This window comes from Mobula hypostoma, chromosome 18, assembly GCF_963921235.1.
Source record: "Mobula hypostoma chromosome 18, sMobHyp1.1, whole genome shotgun sequence".
In the NCBI taxonomy this organism is placed as follows: Eukaryota; Metazoa; Chordata; class Chondrichthyes; order Myliobatiformes; family Myliobatidae; genus Mobula; species Mobula hypostoma.
Window position 1 is genome coordinate 27,304,407 of NC_086114.1, and position 22,012 is coordinate 27,326,418.

General features: G+C 38.9%; 1 protein-coding gene across 1 annotated transcript in view; it reads left to right on the top strand.

Moving 5' to 3' along the window:
* The window catches only part of col13a1 (collagen, type XIII, alpha 1), a 123,712-nt gene that overhangs the window by 20,672 nt on the left and 81,028 nt on the right, over positions 1-22,012 (top strand). The window contains exons 6-12 of the mRNA XM_063070629.1: positions 7,675-7,710; positions 10,426-10,452; positions 11,619-11,645; positions 12,555-12,581; positions 14,348-14,374; positions 18,807-18,833; positions 19,885-19,911. Of these exons, the coding sequence (XP_062926699.1) occupies positions 7,675-7,710; positions 10,426-10,452; positions 11,619-11,645; positions 12,555-12,581; positions 14,348-14,374; positions 18,807-18,833; positions 19,885-19,911 (198 nt within the window). The remainder of the gene's footprint in view (positions 1-7,674; positions 7,711-10,425; positions 10,453-11,618; positions 11,646-12,554; positions 12,582-14,347; positions 14,375-18,806; positions 18,834-19,884; positions 19,912-22,012) is intronic.

Here is a 22,012-nt window from a genome sequence, read left to right on the forward strand (position 1 = left end):
GAAGAATTTGTTGATGAGTTGGTTCAAAGTTGTGAGGAAGCTTGTGTTGAGTATTAACACTGGCTTGGAACTGTTGCTATGTTGGAAAAAAAAGAAGAAATTTAAATTTGGATTGCATAGCACTGACAAAGCAGTGCTAGGTGATGCAATTTTGATTTCACTTGGAATAAATTATTTCCAGATGAAACTGCAGCAATCACAAAATTGGGCTGTGTGTTTTCAGTCATGGTCGGCACCAGTGTGCCTGACTGCTCCCCGGCTTCAGATGCACACCAAGTGACATTGATTTTCATGCACTGCTCATTTCTGAGCACCAAGCATCAACCGAACCAGGAGTGCCTGGTGGAAGTTTGTCACTTCTCTCACGATTTTAACTGCCGGCATCGGCCATGCCAGAACTAACTGCAGACTGCGCGGACACATTCCAAACTCCACAAAAAGCACAGATAAACCAGCAGTGACTGCTCTAGCTGGCATTTAGCTGATTGCTTGTCATTCAATTGGTGCCTCAACTGGATGCTGCAGCCAGCTCTATTATGAAGGCATCTGTGTGCTTATGGCTAGCCAAAGCTTCAGGGTAGGAGGTGGATGTGCCCTTCTGTAAAGAGTCTGCATCCAAAGAGTCATCACACACACCACCTCCTTCCTGGACCTCTGAACATTGCCAATTCAGGTTTTTCAAATCTGCCATTGTAGATGTGAAGTATTCTGTAGTTATGTGGCATCCTATAGAGGTCAAGGTTATGGTGACATTGAATTTCATTGTCACAGGATCTTCCCTAGCAGCTGCAGCAGGTCTCCGCCACATTTCCCAAAATGCTGCTCAGCGCAGTGTCAAAGAGGTCACTCAGGCTCCGTATTCATGGAGAGATGAGAAGTACACTTCTATTTCAGTAAGGTTTGCTAGAATGGCTGGTGCTCCACAGGTGCAGAGAGCCTTTGACCACACTTGTGTGCTGATCTGAGCTCTCCTTAATGCGGCAGTCCTTTCATATGACGAGAGATGTTTGTTTTATGGCTTCCACTCCATGGAATTGACTGTGAATCATGAAAATGCCCTCATTGTGAATGTCATGTTGCCAGGAAGCTCCCAGTATTACTTTATCCTGCAGGAGTTTGGACACCCTCAGCTGCTGAGGGGTGGATCCTGGGGGAAAGGACTACTTTTTACTCCCCGGCTCCTCACATCACTCACACCACAGCAGCTGAGCGCAGATATAACATGAGACACCAAATCACATAACAACATTATTGGTTTCCTCAAGGTAAGACATTCTTGTGGGCATCATTCCGGGAGTGCCTGCTGTACATGCCAGGCAGGTTCAGAGATTTCATTGTTGCATGCTACGTGATCTGACAGACTGCGGTTGTTACCACAATCTGCGCACTCCTTCAATTCCAGCCTCCTCGGCATTCCTGGGTTTTTATTGTTCCACTGTTGGCGGCTGTGTCTTCAGCTGTTCTGGGCCTAAGCTCTGGAATTTTGTCCTTAAATTTCTCTGTCTGTCTCGCTTCCTTTCAGTTATGTAGAACGTGGAGCACTACAGCACAGGAACAGGCCATTCGGCCCATGATGTCAGTGCCAGAGGCAATGTCAAATTAAACTAAATCTGTTCTGCTTGCTGCCACATCTCCCCATTTCCTGCAATTCATGTATCTCTCTAGCAAACTCTTAAACCACTATTGTACCTCCTTCTACTATTCCCCTCAGCAGCCTATTCCAGGCATCTACCTCTCTCAGTGTAAGAAAAAGCGTACCCCGCTGATCTCCTTTAGACCTTTCCCCTCTCAACATCTCCCCTATTGATGCACCTCATAATCATATAATCTATCAGAAAATTTGCTTTTATATCTGTATGACTTAAGACTGATTTTCCTCTGCTACCACTACAGTGATATTCTTGAGATTATTTTTGCGTACCATTTTCTATTAATCAAACATTGATGGGGTAAAGGCAAGCATTGTGAGCATGCTATGTTGGCACCAGAATATGTGGTGACACTTGTAGGCTGCCCCCAGCTCTTGGTTGTGTTGGCCTATGCAAAAAAACTCATGTTTCATGTACATGTGATGAATAACTTTGAATCTTTTGATTCTTAAAAAAATACTGTTTGCTACATTCTGTTGTTTGATAAATTCCCTATATTCAGATGTTCAATGTTCAAAGTAAATTTATTATCAAAGTATGTAAATGTCACCATATAAATACCCTGAGATTCATTTTTTTGAAATTCTTGCATACTATAATGGCACTTTGAATATAAGCTAGTTGTGCCACAAAGGTGGTTGCCTCAGATGTAATAATTCAGTTTTGAATACCTATAAAGGTTAAACAGCATGGTTTTGCAGCTATTAATGTAGTTGCCTCACTAAGATCTGGTTTGATATTGACTTCTGCTTTTGTCTGTGTGGAAGCCCTTTAGCTCAACAAGTCTGAACCAACCATCAAGTACGCACTTACACCAATCTCATGTTATTCTGCATGTTTCCACCATCTCCTCCCACACTCGACCACTCTTCTGCATACTGAGGACTATTTATAACAGCTGGTTAACCTGCAGGGCTTTGGGATGTGGGAGGAAACAAGCAACCTACCCACAGTCAGTGAAAGATTGTGCAAATTCCATACAGGTAGCACCAGAGGTCAATAACTGAACCCAGGTGGTTGGAGCTGTGAGGGAGCAACTCAGGGAACGACCCTGAGATGGTGTGTGATTCTTCCAGGTGCTAGAGTTGCCCGAACATCACAAAAATGTTCCAGATGGTAGTTTACTGTAAATGGTAGATGTGTGGAGTTAATGACTATGTGATAGAGGTCAGTTTATAGCCAAGTATTATCACGATCACTCTAAAAGCCAGCTGAGTGACAATGAGCTGAATAGTTTTCTGTTTCGTGACACACACGCACACTTCTGACTGTTACATTGCTGGCGTTTAGGGCAACAATGAAGGTCCTCCATCTCTCTCTGTCCTTGGCCATCTTCTTTATTGTGCCCAGGTGTGGTTCAGAGTCCTCATTTCTGTCTCTATGGTAGAGTGCCAAGTTGTCTTTGGTCTCCCATGCTTCCTCTGCCCTTCTGGGGATCCAGTGAAGTGCTGTCTTGATGATAGTGTGTTGAGAAATATGAAAAATATAGAACTTACTCATCTAATTCAGAATACAAATAATAAAAAGCAACATAAAATTTGCCTTCACCAATAGTTAATAACAGCAATAAGTAAATTCAATTAAGAAGTGCTCAGTGCTGTTGTGTGCCTGGCTCCTACATTTGTTGTGCAAAATTATTACCTGAAATGGACATTTGATTCACATTTCAGGCTTATACCTGCACCACATCAAACAATCCAAACTTATGAAACAATTTGAAGAAGGTAAAGAAAATTATAATATGTTAAATTTAAAATAAATCCATTGAGAACTGAAGTGCTTTATGTTTATATCTATCCACATTTGATGTTACATGCACCATCTGCTCAACTGTTGAATGTAATATAACACGCTCCTTGAAATTTCCAAATAATGCCATTTTTATTAAACAAACCACCACCATAAATACTTCAGTGAATTTGTTTCAAAGTAAGTTAACGGAAACCCCATAATTTAAATCTCTTGCAATTATTCACACATGAAAAATCTGCATGTACTGTATTGTCCATATATGTACAATAGATATGTACTTCTAGCTGTACATACCCTCATCAAATTTCCATTATTATAGTCTGTTTGTTCACATTAATAATGAGGGACTATGTAGGTTTGCCGTGATGTGGTTAGCTCCTGCTACCAGTGGTGTTGTGTTGTAGAGAGCACCTCTGTATTGTAAAGTTCCCAGCGGCTGAAATATTTTTGATGCAACATGTACTGTAACATGGACCAGATTGCACTAATCCCCATCTGCACTTCACTGTCCTTTAATTCTCTTTCAATTAACCTATAGGTACCAACACAGGAAATATAACATATGAAAGTAAACATTTGAAGAATCATCATAGAAATCTATTTAAGAGGTTTCTATAAATAAATAGTTAAGTTGCAATTACTTTAACAACACATCTTGAAAATAACGGACTGATTGAGGACGAAATTCAAAAGTTATAAGTATCTTTATCAAAACAATCAACATAAAGCATCATTGTTATTTTATAAAGCTTAGTTGCCACAATAGATCAGATTTTTCAAAAATCAGTGGTGAGCAGCGCTGGTGAGAATATTCAGAACCAGCATAAACTCAGTGGGCTGAATGGCCTCTTCTGTAGTTAAAACAGTTGAGAAATATCTGAAAGGGTATAAGAATCTTTTTGTTTGTTCATTATGTGCCATGTCGTATGACGTGGGTGATCATGGTCTTTCCATGACCATGATTGTTCTTGGCAAATTTTTCTGCAGAAGTGGATTGCCATTGCCTTCTTCTGGGCAGTGTCTTTACAAAACGGTTGACCCCAGCTATTATCAATCCTCTTCAGAGGTTGTCTGCCTGGCGCCAGTGGTCACATAATCAGGCCTTGTGGTATGCACCACCTGCTCGTACGACCATCCACCACCTGCTCCCATGGCTCCACGTGACACTGATCGGGAGGCTAAGCAGGTGCTACACCTTGCCCCAGGGTGAACTGCAGGCTAGCAGATGGAAGGAGCATCTTAAACCTTCTTTGGTAAAGGAGTATATCTAACAATAAGATGTTTATATTTATGTCAGTCAATTAACAGCAGAATTCATGATTCTTTTTTTTTGCATATCATGGGATTGTGAACTGATTTGATGAAAGTGCACTTTACATATGAGCAGTGGCCAAGTGCAACCCTTTTCCCATATCGCAATTAAAAGCTTGTGGTTATAGTCATTCTGTGGTTGCATTGCCTTATCTCCGTAAAGCTTTGTAACTATGGCCAATCCTTTATAGGAACTGCTGAAAGTGGACATGTCAATGTGCCAGAAAAGGCAATGTCCTTTTAAAGATGATAGGAAAGTATTTTGTTTCTTGGATGTGTTATTTCCTGTTCGAATATACCATAAAGAATTGATTTATTTACAGTGCTTTTCACTCTTGCGTCAGCTTAAGTCAAGTCCACAGCAATGTGACAACATAGTTTAACCATCTGGCTTTCTAGTTAACTATCAAAAGCGGCATGATAAACCATTACTAATGAGGAACAGCTTGGGAATGAGTTACTCTCTCCCATATTTTGCATTTAACAAATGACAAACAAATAGCGGGACAACTAGTCTGCTTTTTCTCAGAAGCTTTAAATGGAATGAGGTTAAGTTGACTTCAAATATTCTGGTTGTAGCAGGAAGGCATTGGTTAGACTATGAGCTGCTCAGCTGATTAAATCACTTGAGGAATGTATCTGTTATATAGAATTCCAATTAAAGGACATTATCGGAAAAATCACTTTGACTTCTTAATCTTATTTTATAATTTAATGTCTCTGTAAAGAACAGTTAGACTGGAATCTGAAAGTTAATATTAAACCCAATTTCTCAATTTGTTAAAAATTTGAGCAGTTGTAGCAAACAGGGTTTTAAACTAATATTTAATATCATAATTCATTATGATGAGGATATAATGCTGCAACTGTAGCCCAGATCATTAAACTGTGTCTTAATCGTAATGTCATATTGACGCCTGTGACCGATTTCACACCAATAGCTTTTGCACAATAAAGACCTACAGGCTTCTGTGATTGCTCAGCTGGTTCAGTCCAGCCAAGCCCGAGGTTGGATTTCTCTCTATGGCGCTGAGTTAACCCGAGCTCAGTTGGAGTGATGACAGGATGGGTCAATAGGCGTTCGTGCTCTGGGCTAGGCAGGGGAAGTCAGCCAGCACTTCTATTTCTGATTAGAGCCCTACTTGCTGCGAGATTGTGTTTCAGCCTGATGCCTTGCTTGAGAGGAGACGAACTTGCATTTCTATAGCACCTCCCAGCTCCTTTTATAGAATATCCCAAAGCATTTTACAACTTTTGAAGGACTTTTGTCACTGTTGTAGGAAACAATGATTGCCAGTTTAGGCACAACAAGCAGCCAGAGGCAGGAGTGTGATAGCAGATGTAATCTTCAATGAGATTTAATTGACATAGGACAAGTCGCCAGAGTCTCTGTTGACGTGCAGTTTTTTGCCGTCTACCTGAGCAAACAGATAGTCACAGATTTTAAATCAGGTTGCAATTATAGGCTTATGCTTCTGGAATGGGACTTAAAAGCCATAACTTTTGATTCAGACAAGGGTGCACCTCAGTACTGGATTCTGCTGGGTTATGTCAATTTCTTTCTCATACCACAGTGTCTCCCACTCCCCTGCCACGGGGTCCGCACTGAATAGTTTGCCAGGTATTTTATTAACATTGGCCTCTAGTTTGAAGGAGTGAATGTAGGCCTAGCAACTCATCTAACATGTTTTCTGCTATTAGCATCTTCCTAACACTGTTTTGCAATGCTCCAAAAAAAGTAGTGAAATTAATTAGCAGCAGTTCCAAGACAATGCCGACAGGCTCCCTGATTTAACAGCACCCTCTTTCAGAAACAGCTGGAGCTAGTTATCATATTTCTCCTGTTAACGGTACCTTTCCTCCCAGCTCTGACCTCAGGAAGTTGCTCTGACTCTTAAAGGGTCAGGCGATAATGTAGTCCCTTTCTTTCAGTTACTGGATAGTGTTGGCAAAGAATGGGTACACGCCACAGTGATGGGTGGAGGGGTGTGGAAGGAAAGGAGTGGTTTTCAGAGACCTCCCCAAGGACAGAGGAAAATGCACAGACTGCAGAAAAAAAACCTGCACGCTTAGGAAGCAACTTCCTTGTGTGAAGGGTTCTTACCATAACAAATCGTCAGGGAAGACTCTGTAAGGGCATGAGTGTCTTCTGGGAACATGTGCACTTTTGGGAGCCTATCACTGGGCCAAATGCCCCTTCCAAGCCTGGATGGGAAGTTGCAATTGTCAGATGGCCCACTTTGCTGTCTTCTGTAATGCAACGGCGAGCGACAAAGTGATGTGTAATTCCCAGCTCCTGAGGATTGTGAGGCACAATTTCATAGAGAGCCTTGACCCATACATTGACTTTGAGAGCAGTACAGGCACTTGGGTTTGGGGTTTGTCTGCCAAACAAGTCTGAAGTAGCAAACAGATACAAGAAGCACCAACATCATTTCATGATTAGCAAACGGGACTGAGTCATTTGGTGCTTTGTTCTTCTTTCTGACCTACTTCCTCTCTTAATAAAAAAAAAATACTTCATTTCCAAGTTAAAACTGTGCAGGCTCAGGCTTCAGCTCCATTACCTGTGTATCTAAGGTTCAAATGATTGAAGTAGCTCTATAGTTAGTCTTTTCTTCTTCCCAAGTTAGATCCAGACATTGGAGAAGTAGTAATATATTTACATTGTACAGAACATTGATATTAATGTACTGATGGAACTGAGAGCAGTTATCCACAAAATGGTTCCTGGTAATACTCTTGTTGTGACAATTTTTGCTTATATTTTAATTCAAAAGAGTGGGTTAATGTGCTAATGAAGATAATTGTTTAGAAAACCTTTCATGAGAAGAAAAAGGATTGCAATCAGGTTAAAAGAATAAAACAGTATCTTTTGCTTTAACAAATGTGAGTGTTCGGTAAAGAGAAGGTGATGGTTTTCATTAACTTTTTCCCCCAATTGTGTTTTCTTTTAATTTAGGGTCAACCAGGAGCGAGAGGGTTCCCCGGATATCCGGTGTGTTGACGCTTGAGAGACATTTTCCTTTGGAAATCCACTTGTTCAGTAATATTTAACAGCTTGGCTGATAACCAAATTACCTTGATTAATTTGCGTAACTGAATGTATGAATATGCTGAAAGGAATTAATGGCGTATTTTATCCCACCTTGATTTACAAGTCCCAACATTGTACATGCTGCCTGTTGTAAAGTCGCACAGTTTGGTTGTAACTTTCACTTTACCCTGAGCTCAGCCTGCTCATTATATTAAGGCTGTTCTTGTGAGTTTTGGGTTTCATTCTAACACATTCCATTGCTCATCTCAACCCAAAGCTCAGCAGAAAATGTCCTTAATTAATCCCGTGACACTTGGAACATGCATGCAGTGCAACATAGTCTTGTCAAAATGGCCCAATCTTCATAATACATGGGATGAATCCGAGCTACAGGCAGGAAGCTCAAAGTGAGTGCAGATCTCAGGCACTGTAGTTACATCACTCGGCCGTCCATAAGACCACTGGGGTTTCCAGCAAGATGGTGGGTTTTCAGTTCCTGCACAGTAGCATATTCTAAAACAAAATGGATTTATAAAATTCTGGTGTATTCAAGTACATGTAGATATAACAGTTTAAATTGAAAAATGAAATTATTTTCAAGGATAAACTATTCATATACATTTAGAACGCCATGTACATTTACATGTACAATATTCAGAATTTGCTGTGGTGTGTTGGTGCAACATGCAACAGAAAACAACTACATTCAACAATTCTAAAGAATGAAGGATTATATAAAATAATTTAGAGGTTAAAGTACAGATATGGAATAAAATGAGCATAAATACCTGCATGTATTTACAGTGTAAGCAGCCAGCATTATGAGAAATGATTTGAAGTGTTTACAGTCCAGTGCAGTGACTGAGATAATGGGGGGCAGGGCTTGATTGACATTATGATTAATCAGAGATAAAGAGGTGTGCTTTTCCCCTTCCTCAGGAATATCCCAAAGTGCTTCACATGTGAGTACTTAGTTTGTTGCACAGTCACTATTGTCCTATCATCAGAGTCAGTAGCCACTGGGGCTTGGCAAATTACAATGAGATGAACAACAGGTTTTCTATTTTTACTGATGGTGTTAAAGGATGCATTAGAAATCTGGTTCAGCTTTTTGAACTCGACCTTAATGGATGAAATTTAAATCTGTAGTCGCAACAGAAGTGAAAACTTTCTATAAATGTAACTAATAGTACTCACTTGCATTGCTGTGACCTGTGCAACATCTTCTTAAATGTGAACTTGTAAATGTGAGCCTGGACATTTGGGCTGTCAGACATCTTTTGTCCTCACTTATCACTTTTACTGAGCAAGGTGCAATACAGTAAGGTTTTTGGAATACAGTTAGTTAATGATAATATTGTCAAAGATCAATAATAAGAAACATAATAATTCATCATGAAATAGATTAGCGGTTAAAATTAAAGCTTGCAACTGAATTCAATGAAAACTGAAGCAAGTTGATTGTTTCTCTGTTCAATGATCCTGAGATTGGGATTTCTTCTCAATGTTCAGGTAAATATCACTCTGAGCCTTTGAATTCTATATGAGTAAAGTAGTAAAGAACAGATCTCTGGTCTCCTGCTGTTCAGTCATTTCCCTTCAGTTCTGTGTGAACCTTTGATTACTCTCCCATGAATGTTTTTAGGAATGTTGAGTTTCCAATAATAGGAAGTGATGGGAACTTGGTTATTTTTGCCATGTTGTTGATTTGGAATTTACGTGTTGCTTGCAGAACTGTTTTAGTAATGAATAATTTGGTGCATGGATGGCAGGGAACAGATTTTGTAAGCCTTAGCCACTTGAGCTCAAGGTATCAGTGAAACATGAAGCCTGCGGTGGGGATAGACTTGACTCGTGATTCAGCTGCATTCCCTACTGCCAAGCTACATACACGCATCCAACAAATAGCCACAGAGTGTAAGCAAGGGAATTAGTAGGGAAGTAATGAGGTTTGGAATTGAATATCTCTCAAGGCTTAGGAAAGCTGAGACTGCAAATTCAGCCTAAGTACAAAGATACTTTATACACCTTTGTTCTTATTTGAACCTAATCCATGCATTGAAGGAAAGTCCAGACATTCCAAAGTGCCGTAATTGATATTGATTTAGAATTATCCATGTGAAATTCAACAGCATTCTAAATGTTTGCTCCTGTGCTTTTAATTTACTCACACCTTCAGTAAACTATTAAATGGCCAGATGTTGAGTGCTGGAGCTTGCACCAAACTGGAAAAAAAAACCTTTTAACAGTTAATATTGTCAGAAATGATTTACCATTTAACATATTGATTTCTTGCCAGCTGTGTTGTGTTCAATTTGCCAAGCCGCTTCCGTTTGTCTTTTTTTTCCCCCTTTTGGTGAACACGTTGAAACGATAAAACTGACCAGGTTTGAGCGTGCTTTACACACTTCACTACCAGCTGATGGGGGCCAGCTAAAAACTGCATCTTAACCAACTACTGGTGACTAAACAAGTCTGGGAAAGAGCATCTTCTCTGCTTCTGTGTTTGTGTACTAACTATTCCACTGCTGAGTTTTTCATTCAACTAACGGATTCATTATCATGTACAAATATCTTGGGGGGAGGGGGGGGGAGAAAACTGAATGCCTTGAATTTTATTTTCTGCAACAGCTTGTGTTTGTATTTGTATTCATCAGTATTTAATTTATTTTAAAGGGCCCTATAGGGTTGGATGGTAAATCTGTAAGTATGCCATATCAATTTTCTACATATTGTTATATTATATCACTGCATTCTTTACATTCAGTACCAATATTTGTGTGTGTGCTTTTACCTCAAATATTTATTCATTTTTCTTTGTTTTCACAATTTTGGATTACTTGGCCACATCAGAGTGTCAAGAGAGTAGTTTTCTTCTTAGAACAAAGCACATCAGGCAATAATATTCACAAGAATCCTTTTTCACTTCTTCACAATGTATGGGCATCACAGACATAGCCAGAATTTGTTGTATATCGCTAATTGCCCGGGTGGTGGGGCGGGGGGCAGGTGTTGTTGTAACTTCAGTATGGTTCAAGCTTTGTGGCTGATATCCCAGATATTGATAGATATATTCGTCGCCTGAGTTACTCTTGGTCATCTCCGGGAGATTTTATTTTGGGAGGCTCTTAGCACCTAGCACCCGATCAATTAACACTACAATCCTAGCACCGAGCATTGCCTGGCAAAGCCAAAGCTGCGTGTGCAGTTAGCAAACTAGCCGAGCTAACAGATTCAGGCAATTTAGACCATCTGGTCAATTGTATCTTCTGGTGCAGTGATCAAGTTTCAATTGCATGAAGGTACTGTGTCCAGTCCACAGGTTTGTTGTCGCTGACAATAGTCGTGAAATCCGTTGTTTTGCATCAGCAGTACAGTGCATGCATAACAAATTGCTATAAGTTAGAGTAAAAATTAGACAAATAATTAGTGCAAAAAGAGGAATGGTGAGGTGGTGCTCATGGGTTCATGGACCATTCAGAAATCCAATGGCGGAGGGAAAGAAGCTGTTCCTAAATTGTAGAGTGTGGATAGTCACCTTCTGTACCTCCTCCCTGATGGTAGTAATGAGAAGGGGATCCATAAAGATGGATGCTGCCTTCTTGCTGCACCGCCTTTTGAAGATGCCCTCAATGGTGTGGAGGCGTGTGCTTCTTATGATGGAGCTCATGAGAATACACAAGAGCAGTCAATATCTAATTTAAACAAAGTAGCACAAACGTAAACATGAACGTGGGTTATACATCATTTCTTGAAGATTTTAACCCAATTTCACAATACATAGGGAAATGTGTCGGAAAATTTGAATAAATTTGCTACATTTTTTGACATTGGTCTTGGAGCTTAATATTTTGTTCCTGTCATTTCAGGGAAAAGCTGGACCTAAGGGTGACGCAGTAAGTGTTGTCAAAATCAAAGCATGCTTCTTTAGCAATATTGCATTGGGAGTGAGCATCCAAGTTAAAGTCGACTATGTCTTTCTATTGGGACTCTGTTAGGGTTGTTCATTGTGTATTGTGCACCCACTACAGATTTACAAGCATGGCCATATTGATGTGAAAAAAAAACTACATGCAGGCAAAGAGATACACAAACACTTTTGAGCATGTGTAAGCAATGAAACATTATAGGTTATGTTTTGCTAACCAACACTTGTGATCTGGCTTCAAGTTAGGGAGATAGCAATCTCAAATTAAGCCTTGAATGTGGTATGTAATATGCAACAACAGAAATTTTGGTTGCTATTCCAAAGTACACACCAGAGCCCCTGCTATTAATTCCCAGCAAGTTAAATTTTATCAGCTGTAGTAGCGAAAGGTTGAAATACTTATTGATAGCTGTCACTATTATCAAATCATCTTGGAAGACGGTTCAATAATTTTTGGAGTCTTTGAAACAGGATTTTATGTCTCATCATTTTTTAATGTAAGACTTTATATACAGTATTTCCAACCAAATATTGCCCTAAATAACACATGACTCTTCAGTGTTTGCTGATATTATTATTCATTTTGGGGTCAGGTGCTCCGGTTTTCTTGCACAGTCCAAAGACGTACCAGTTGGTAGGTTAATTGGTAAATTGTCCCATGATTAGGCTAGGGTTAAATTGGGGTTGCTGTGCGGTGTGGCTCGAAGGTTCATAAGGGCCTATTCTGCACTGTATCAAAATAAATAAATATGTTTCTGCACAATTGTGTGAAAATGCTCTGCAAGATGCTTAAAGCACCTTATATTTTAGATGGAGAGAACTTCACAATCCACAACATAGTTCATTCAAGTTCTAACTTGATTTTATTTTTACACAGGGCATGCCTGGTCCCAAAGGTGAAAAGGTGAGCTCATCTATTGTAATAGAAAATACATACTCTGTTTCAAAAATGCCTGTGAGAAATCACTGCAACAGAAATTTTGAAAAGGTAACTGAAATAGATTATGGATGCAAACATGAGGAATTCTGCAGATGCTGGAAACTCAAGCAACACACATCAAAATTGCTGGTGAACGCAGCAGGTCAGGCAGCATCTCTAGGAAGAGGCACAGTTGACGTTTCGGGCCGAGACCCTCCGAGGACAGGTCTCGGCCCGAAACGTCGACTGCACCTCTTCCTAGAGATGCTGCCTGACCTGCTGTGTTCACCAGCAACTTTGATGTGTGTTGCATAGATTATGGATGTTACTTTCACACACTTCCAGAAGACATTATGAGATGCTGAAATATAAACTTGTGGAACTGAATGCAGTTTATCGACTTGGTTAAGAAATCACTTAAATAAGAGGAGACAGAGAAAAAAGGTAATGATCAGGTTCTGAAATTGGCAGGATGTAACAAAGATTGGGGCCACAATTATTTATCACAGTTTTAAGTGGTTCTGATGACAAGATAAAAAGCCACCTATCTAAATTGTTGCTGTGGTCAAGTAAAGGTGTTATTGTACGAAAATTAATGGAAGTATTGAATCACAAAGAGTTGTCAATAGGTTAAGCAAACGAATAAATCTAACATCACTTCCTCCAATGTAGTCCTCCCAGGGAGTAGCTTGATGTGTTACTTAAGTATCACCTTCTGTGTCAGAAACACTTCCCCCTATTCACCCATATTCAGCCGCTAAATGAAAAGGCTTAATTTCAATATTACAAATGTGACTTTGGACCTTAAAAAAAGGGATAGAACAGAGAAACGGTGGTAAACTAGAAGGTTCCCCCAAGCAACTTGAGAGTCTATGACCAGAGATTGTTAAAATATCATTGATAGTTGCATTTAAGAACAACGTAAGAACTTAAGAAATAGGAGCAGGAGTAGGCCATCCGGCCCATCGAGCCTGCCCCGCCGTTCAATAAGATCATGGCTGATATGTCTGTAAACTCAGCTCCATCTACCTGTCTTTTTACCATAACCCTTAATTCCCCTACTATATAAAAATCTATCTAACTGTATCTTAAATATATTTAGTGAAGAAGCCTCAACTGCTTCCCTGGGCAGAGAATTCCACAGATGCACCACTCTCTGGGGAAAACAGTTTCTCCTTACCTCTGTCCTAAATCTTCTCCCCTGAATCTTGAGGCAATGTCCTCTAGTTCTAGTCTCACCTACCAATGGAGACAACTTTTCTGCTTCTATCTTAATCTATCCCTTTCAAGGTTTTGTATGTTTCTATAAGATCCCCTTTCATTCTTCTGAACTACAGAGAGTATAGTCCCAAGTGACTCAATCTCTCCTCATAAGTTAACCCCTTCATCTCTGGAATCAACCTGGTGAACCTCCTCTGCACTGCCTCCAAAGCCAGTATATCCTTCCTCAAGTATGGAGACCAGAAGATTTAATCAAAAAGAATAATTAGAGCATTTTTTTACCTACATATGGAAGAGCAATTTTCAACTGTTCCATAAACAGCACTTGATGCTGCAAAGTTATTTATGTTATGGTTAGTAATGCTAAGTATTACTGCATTGGTAAGATATAGGTTTAGGAATTTTATCACAGACTATAACTGCAATCTCACTGAATGTTGATTAGGCATGGGGGCTAAGGGTGCCATCTGTTCTTTGTTGCAATGTTCTTCCGCCCTAATATTATGCAATTGTTTTATTGCTTTCCAAAGGGGGACTGTGGTCTTAAAGGGGAAAAGGTAAGTTGCAATTCTGAATTAAATGCATAATAAAGACTAAAGTTTTTCATTTTAGCAATGCTACATTGATTCATGAGCTAAAATGATGGGTTCTCACAGAGAGTAGTTCAAATTATGAAGGACATGTTGAAAGAGTATGAGCTAAATGCAACTAATTCAACCACTCTTGCATGTACAGTGCCTTTGAAAAGTATTCACCACCCACCCCCCCCCAGGATTTTTCATGTTTTATTGTTTTACAGCATTGAATCACAGTGGATTTAATTTGCCTTTTTTGACACTGTTCAACAGAAAAAGGCTTTTTCATGTCAAAGTGGAAACAAATTTCGATAAAGTGATCTAAATTAATTACATACATAAAACACAAAATAATTGATTGCGTAAATATTCACCCTCTTCAAGTCAGTATTTAGTAGATACACCTTTGGCAGCAAGTACAGCCTTGAGACTGTGTGGATTGGTCTATATCAGCTATATCTGGACACTGCAATTTTCCCCATTCTTCTGCACAAAACTGCTCAAGCTCTGTCAGTTTGCATGAGGACCGTGAGTGAACCGCCCTTTTCAAGTTCAGTCACAAACTCTGAATTGGATTGAGGTCTGGACTCTGACTTGGCCACTCCAGAACATTAACTTTGTTGTTTTTAAGCCATTCCTGTGTAGATTTGGCTTTATGCTTGGGATCATTGTCTTGCTGGAAAACAAATATTCTCCCAACTCGCAGTTCTCTTGCAGACTGCATCAGGTTTTCTTCCAGGGTTTCCCTGTATTTTACCTTCGACCTTCACAAGCCTTCCAGGGTCTGCTGTAGTGAAGCATCCCCTCAGCATGATGCAGTCACCACCATGCTTCACGGTAGGGATGGTGTGTTCTTGCACGGTCACTCAGTTTTTGAGAACGACCTGCTCTTAAGTAGATTTACAGCTGTGCCATATTCTTTCCATTTCTTGATGACTGACTTAACTGTACTCCAAGGGATATTCAGTGACTTGGAAATTTTCTTGTATCCATCTCCTGACTTGTGCTTTTAAAGAACCTTTTCACAGAGAAGCTTGGGGTGTTCTTTTGTCTTCACAGTGTAGTTTTAGCCAGGATTCTGACTCACTAGCAGTTGGACCTTCCAGATACAGGTGTGTTTTTACTGCAATCAATTGAAACACTTTGACTGCACACAGGTCTCCAAAAAACTGATCTCCGCATAACTAATTATGTGACTTCTAAAACCAATTGGCTGCACCAGTGATGATTTGGTACATTCTTTAAAGGGTGGTGGGGGTGAATACTTATGCAATCAATTATTTTGTTTTATATTTGTAATTAATTTAGATCACTTCGTAGAGATTTGTTTTCACTGTGACACGGAAGAGTTTTTTTTGTTGACCAATGTCAAAAAAGCCAAATTGCGAGGGGTGATTGATAAGTTCGTGGCCTATGGTAGAAGGAGTCAATTTTAGAAACCCTAGCACATTTATTTTTCAATATAGTCCCCTTCTACATTTACACACTTAGTCCAGCGGTTGTGGAGCATACGGATCTTGGACCTCCAGAAAGTGTCCACAGCAGGGGTGATTGATAAGTTTGTGGCCTATGGTAGAAGGAGATGAGTTATACAGCTCTTGTTACATGCACATGCAGATCAACACTTTGAGTGATTATGCAGAAAGTTTGAAGTTAAAAACTCATCTCCTTCTACTTTTGTAAAACATTAAAACATGAAAAATTCCAAAGGGGAGGAAGGGTGAATACTTTTTATAGACACTGTGACTGTAATTCAGAATTGAAAATGAATCAGAGTCAGGTTGCAGTGCAGTGATGACCACAGCTGTTTCTACATTGTCCAGAGAAACTATCAAGCTGTTGTGTGTATTTTTTAATGTCCGAGTTCTGTGTCCTTAATTTGTTGCTATACACTCCAAACTCAAGGAACCCTTATCTCCTTGCATCTGCCAGCTCCTCTGCTCTGCTGCCAAATTGCAGTGTTTATTGCACTGCAAATTGCACAGATTACTGTTAAGTGAATGCTAGCTGTAAATCTCTTTGTTTGTTCTATAAGGTAAAAGTTTTTTTGTTCCATTTTTGATGTGTTAAAAAGTTTGAATTTTAAGTTATGTTTTTCTAAAGCCAGGCAGTTTAAAAGTAATAGGATGACTCCTTCACAATCGTTCCTTGTAATGGTTTGTGCTCAGGAGGAAGTCTTTCTTTATTTAAACTGCAGCAGAGCCATGAACAGTAATGCAGATTTTAATGCATCATTTGACATTAAACATCTCTTCACCATTCTCCCAAAGTGCTGTTTCCTTTATTTTTCTTACATCTTTACAGTAAATTCCAATTCAAAAACAACTAGTTCTTGAAATTTTCTTGCATTCGTGATTCTTCGGAGTAATAGCATTTAAAATCTGTTTTGCAGTATCAAAGCATTTGCATTTAGAATTACATTTTGGTGAACTGCATTGTTTTCTAGGCAAATCCCAGTAACATCAGTGATGTAACTGAGCAGTTCATATGCTTTAGGTGAATTTGGTTGCTGGATAACCAAAGTTAACTTGGTAACCAAGAGAAGGAATAAAGTATATTACACAAGTTCCTTTCATAACCTCAAGGCATCTCAAAACAGTTGATCAAGTACTTTAAACGTGCTGTGAAGTTTATTGCAAAAGGAATTGAAACAAAATTAACCCACCACCTGAGGTCTAACTGTAGCTCATAAACGAGTCCACTTTGTGAGCAAATTGACCTCTAGTTTAATCAGACCAAGAGTCCTCATAACATTATAGAGTGACCATGGGAATGGTTTTCACAGGATACTGGATCAAGCACAATTTATCCAATTTACTGTACTGCACTGAAAACGAGGACAGCATTGACTGCATTGTATTCAAACTTTACCTGCTCTTGGTTGTTTGGATTTCTCCTGGCCCTGGGCATGCAATGGCTGCAAAATTATTTCCTGAAAATATCTTAAACTCTAAAAGTGGCAATTCTGATGCTGCATTGAAAACTGATCAAAGGTACACCTCAGGCAGTTTCTGAAGTGTGAAGTGTCTGCCAGTCACGTTCAATATTTATGGATGAATCTCAATCACCTACCTGGAGTGTGTGAATCATCAGAGGTTTTGCACAGGGATACACAGAATGCAGAGACAAGCTGACTTTGGTCTGGTTTCCATCTGTATTGCAAGATTACTGATTGGAAGTCCAATCTCCAGCTTTAATATTGCCATGCAGATATATTAGATGAATGCCTAATAACAAGGGTTGAAAATTGCACCTTCAAGCCTAATTCAAATGTGCTGTGTAGCCCTTGAGGACATCATTTTGAGTTTTTCTTGTTTGTGTGTTTTTTATAATGCCAGGTCAGAATTACTATTCTATCTAATATTATGTATCTTTCACTATATTTCTGAAGGTTGGTACAGCTGCCTGACAGATCAAATTTTTTTAAAACATGATGAATAAGATAGTCAATTACTGCCTGCTAAGTTACTACAGAGAAGACTGTGAGAGAAATAAGTGACACTACAGGAGAATAAATGTTCTTCCAAGAACCACTGCTGAAGGATCAAAGGGAGTGAGAGAAAGTAGAGAAAGATTTGAGGCCCAGTGTTATGGGCTGCAGGAAACTTGGATTGATGGGAAAGGGGGAGGAAATGATCAGTTGAATAGGTGGCTGCAAAGAATGGCAAAGAACAGCCCACTCGTAACATTAAGGGAAGGTTTGCTTACACGTTTCTTCAGGCAGCAAATGTGCCTAAACAAGATTCAATGCTGTTTGTTGTGTTTCTGGATTCTGAAAACGCTGATCTGTTTTTTGCATTTCACATTTTCACTCGGTGATCTGTGCTGACATCAAAGAAGTATAACTGCCTGTTAGATCGTCCAACCTTTCTTGCGAGAGGTGACACATGTTATCTTGCTCCTATTTTATTTGAACCCATCCTGCAACATAGTGAGGGCAAGCCCAAGCATGAATTATAGAAGCATGTACAGATTCAGAGCACAACTCCACTAGATCATTAAAAGATGCTGCGTAGGGTTTTGTTCATCACCTTCAGTGTCCCTGCCATCTAAAAGGATGACGGAAAATAAAACTTGTTATGAATCTATATCCTGTACCTTTTTAAGAATTTTACACAATCTGAATGTACTAGAATTAATATGCATTTACATGCCCTTTCTTACATTATTTGAATATCTACACTGTTAAAACTGCTTGAGGTTTTGCTTTATGCCTTGTGTTTCAACATGGGTGACTGTCAGTATTTTGTGTTAAAATCTATATATAAAGCCATAAAAATAAATGCTTTCACCACAATATACATTTATGCTCTTAATCGTTCTTTCATTTTTCATAATTGTAATGGTGCATAACCAAACTTTTTGACTCAGCAAGGTAGCATCTGGATATAGCTCACTATTTCTGTCTGTACAGGGTCCACAAGGTCCAAAGGGCGACAAGGTAAGCTTGCTTTACCGACATTTCAAACTATTTGTTTGCAAATCTGGGCTCAGATGTAACATTGACTGTGAATATAAGCAAAAACGAAGAAGCCTTGTGCAGGTGCTGTAGGAGAGGTGAGGAACAGTAAATGATCAGCTGATGTTATGTGTACTTAAATATAAAGACAAGCTTGCTTCTCTCCCAATTCTATAACACTTTGAAATGGTTTCCATTGTTTAAAATATTCAGCTGCCTTTGGTTAATCTTTCAGTAGGAAACTTTCATGAATAGCAACCCATAGTTAAGAAATATCACCCATAGCTGCATATCTACAGTAAGGAATTGTCCATCTGTCATTTCTGTTCTATTATATAAGATTTCCACCCTTACTGAAATGTTAGATGGTTAACATGATAACCATCCAAATGCAGTAGGTGAAGAACTCCTGCATATCTTAAGTTGGAAACATAATAATATTTAATAATTGATATTTTTATGTTTAGTAACCATTCAACATTTGTTATAATTTAAGTGAAAAATATTTTTTGACACATTAAACCCACTTCCTGTCTACCCCAAAATGAGCTGCTTCTACTCAAACCCAGTGTAGCTAGCCAAGCACCATCTGAGAGTCTATCATCACTCTGATGGACTCTGTCATTAAAATAATAGTATCACACACTTCAGCAAAAGGCAGCCACAGAACTAGTGTAAGTGAATGGTTGACTGTGACTCAGTGGGCCGAGGGGCCTTTTTCCACGCTGCACCTCTCTATGACTTTGTGTATCTTCATCACTGATCGTAAACATGTTTTCATATAATTGCTCAGGATGTTATGTGGTGTCTGGTGAATAGTGTTTGAAAAGAATTAAAGTCTGAGATTAGAAGATGTTTAAACTTTATTCTAGCATTATTTATGGAGCAAAAATACTAGTGTTAATCAATTGAACCAAATGTCCCATTCTTGGATTGTAATATATTCCGTCTGTAAAAACACTAACTTTTCCCATTCTCTAGAGATACAATATAAATGAAGTATTGCAAATCTGATTACTCTTCCATTTCCTAGGGCCAACGTGGAGATTCAGCACTCACGGTGAGTAATCTGTCTAAATGTTTGTTTGCATCATTATACCGGGTACTGTATAAAGCAACATTCATATTCAGTCAACATACATCAAAGTTGCTGGTGAACGCAGCAGGCCAAGCAGCATCTATAGGAAGAGGTGCAGTCGACGTTTCAGGCCAAGACCCATCGACTGCACCTCTTCCTATAGATGCTGCTTGGCCTGCTGCGTTCACCAGCAACTTTAATGTATGTTGCTTGAATTTCCAGCATCTGCAGAATTCCTGTTGTTTGGTTCATATTCAGTATTTTACGTGAGGGGTTGAGTGCAAAGTTATAATCCTAAAATATAATCATGTTGTCATTTTTCATTCTTAACAGTCCAATTATATAACTAACAATGTTTCACACCATCTACCTTTATTTAAAGTTATCTTGGTTATCTTAATAATTCAGTCTGGCTCACTTTTGGCATTGAGATGCTAGTTTTACAGAGGAAAATTACTGTTCTTCGTACTGTAATAATCTTCAATGTTTGACTGTGAAAACTAGTGCCTATAACTCAGACTAGTACAGAATATGGCTGGAGACCCTAATACCAGTTACATTTTGATATTAGCCTCTGACTGATAATCATGTCCACAATACAGATTTCCTGAACTCAGCCATTTAACTTGCCCACATATTAAACTATTAAACAGAGTCTGCTGCAAATTCCATCAAGATTACAACACAAATCTTGCTTTATGCATTCACCAGTTCTCATTTTCTGTAAAAGAAAATACATTTTTAAATTCATTCCCTGTATAATCACCCACTAAAAGACATCCATAGTTGATGTGATTTCTGGAAGATCTTAAGTTTCTGGAAGTTCCTGAGATGACTCATTGTTTTCCTGGAGCAGGTCTCTGGTTAAATATTTACACTGGAAAAAGTAGCGGCTCATATTTTATCATTAGTTTGGGACACTTGTGGATAAGCTTTCTCTTTCCAGGGTACTACATGGAAAATTTTTGTGGAGTCATAACTTATTAATATTCTATTTGCAATTCAAAGTAGAAAAATATTGCTAGTTTTCCTGACTTGATGCTTCCCACCACTCTGATGTTTTTCTTACACTCCCTAACAACCTGTGCAACTATCTACCAATTCTTGCTGATTCCACATCTGCAGTTTATTAAACCAGAGTATAAAGTAACCTGGGTGCAGGCGATCTGATATAGAGTCTGCCTGGTAGCTCTATGTTTATTGACTTTTTGTTTAATCACCCTTCAGAGAACTGAATAAAACCAAAATTCATATTCAACTTAAATCCAGCCAGCCATATTCATCTGTGACAAAGAAAGGGCTCAGTTCTCTTTCCAAAATGGCAAGGAATGGTTCTGTTTATTAGTAATCCACAGTTTCCCATAATCTTCTCACTTTATCGTTGGCTGATGAGGAATTAAACCAAATGCCACATTGGGATTATAAGTGGGTGCTTAGAACTGAGCGCTATAAGAGAACTGGTCACTAAACCACTGTTACAAATTCTGAAAAGATTTCTGGGGCTGCCAACAAGGCAATATTACCAAACTTGCAACATATTTAAATGTTAAGTTTTACCCTTTTCCTTCTTTATTTAATTGATTGCTATTATTGGAACTGCTCTTATTTATTAGAAGTAGTGATAGTTTTATTTGGTTTTCAAAAAACATAGTTATTTCAAAGTTTCTACTAAAGCAACATAGGTAAAAAATTTATTAGACCTTATAAATGTTTGTCATCTATTGTGATTGAGTGTTTTATCTGTTGGAACAGTGTTTCCATTATTCAGAAAATGAGCTGTTTCAGGCTCGTCTCAGTTCTAGTAGGCAAACTGCAAACACCAGTCTGTCCAGAAAGCTGCATCATGGGTTGGTTGATAGCCAAAAGAATTGTATCATCTCCCATGATCCTGAACAGACCCATGAGTAGGACATGTAGAAGGTAGTCTAAATTAACCCCAGACTGCATGTCCCTGGCATGTCTTGTTGCTTCGATAAGGATTGTGGAACTTCTGTTCACAGGGGTAGTTTTTTATATTTCAAGGTAATCTAAAGCAGTTGAAAGTGGATTTGTTTGTTGCTTACAATCGAGCTTTCATTCTACA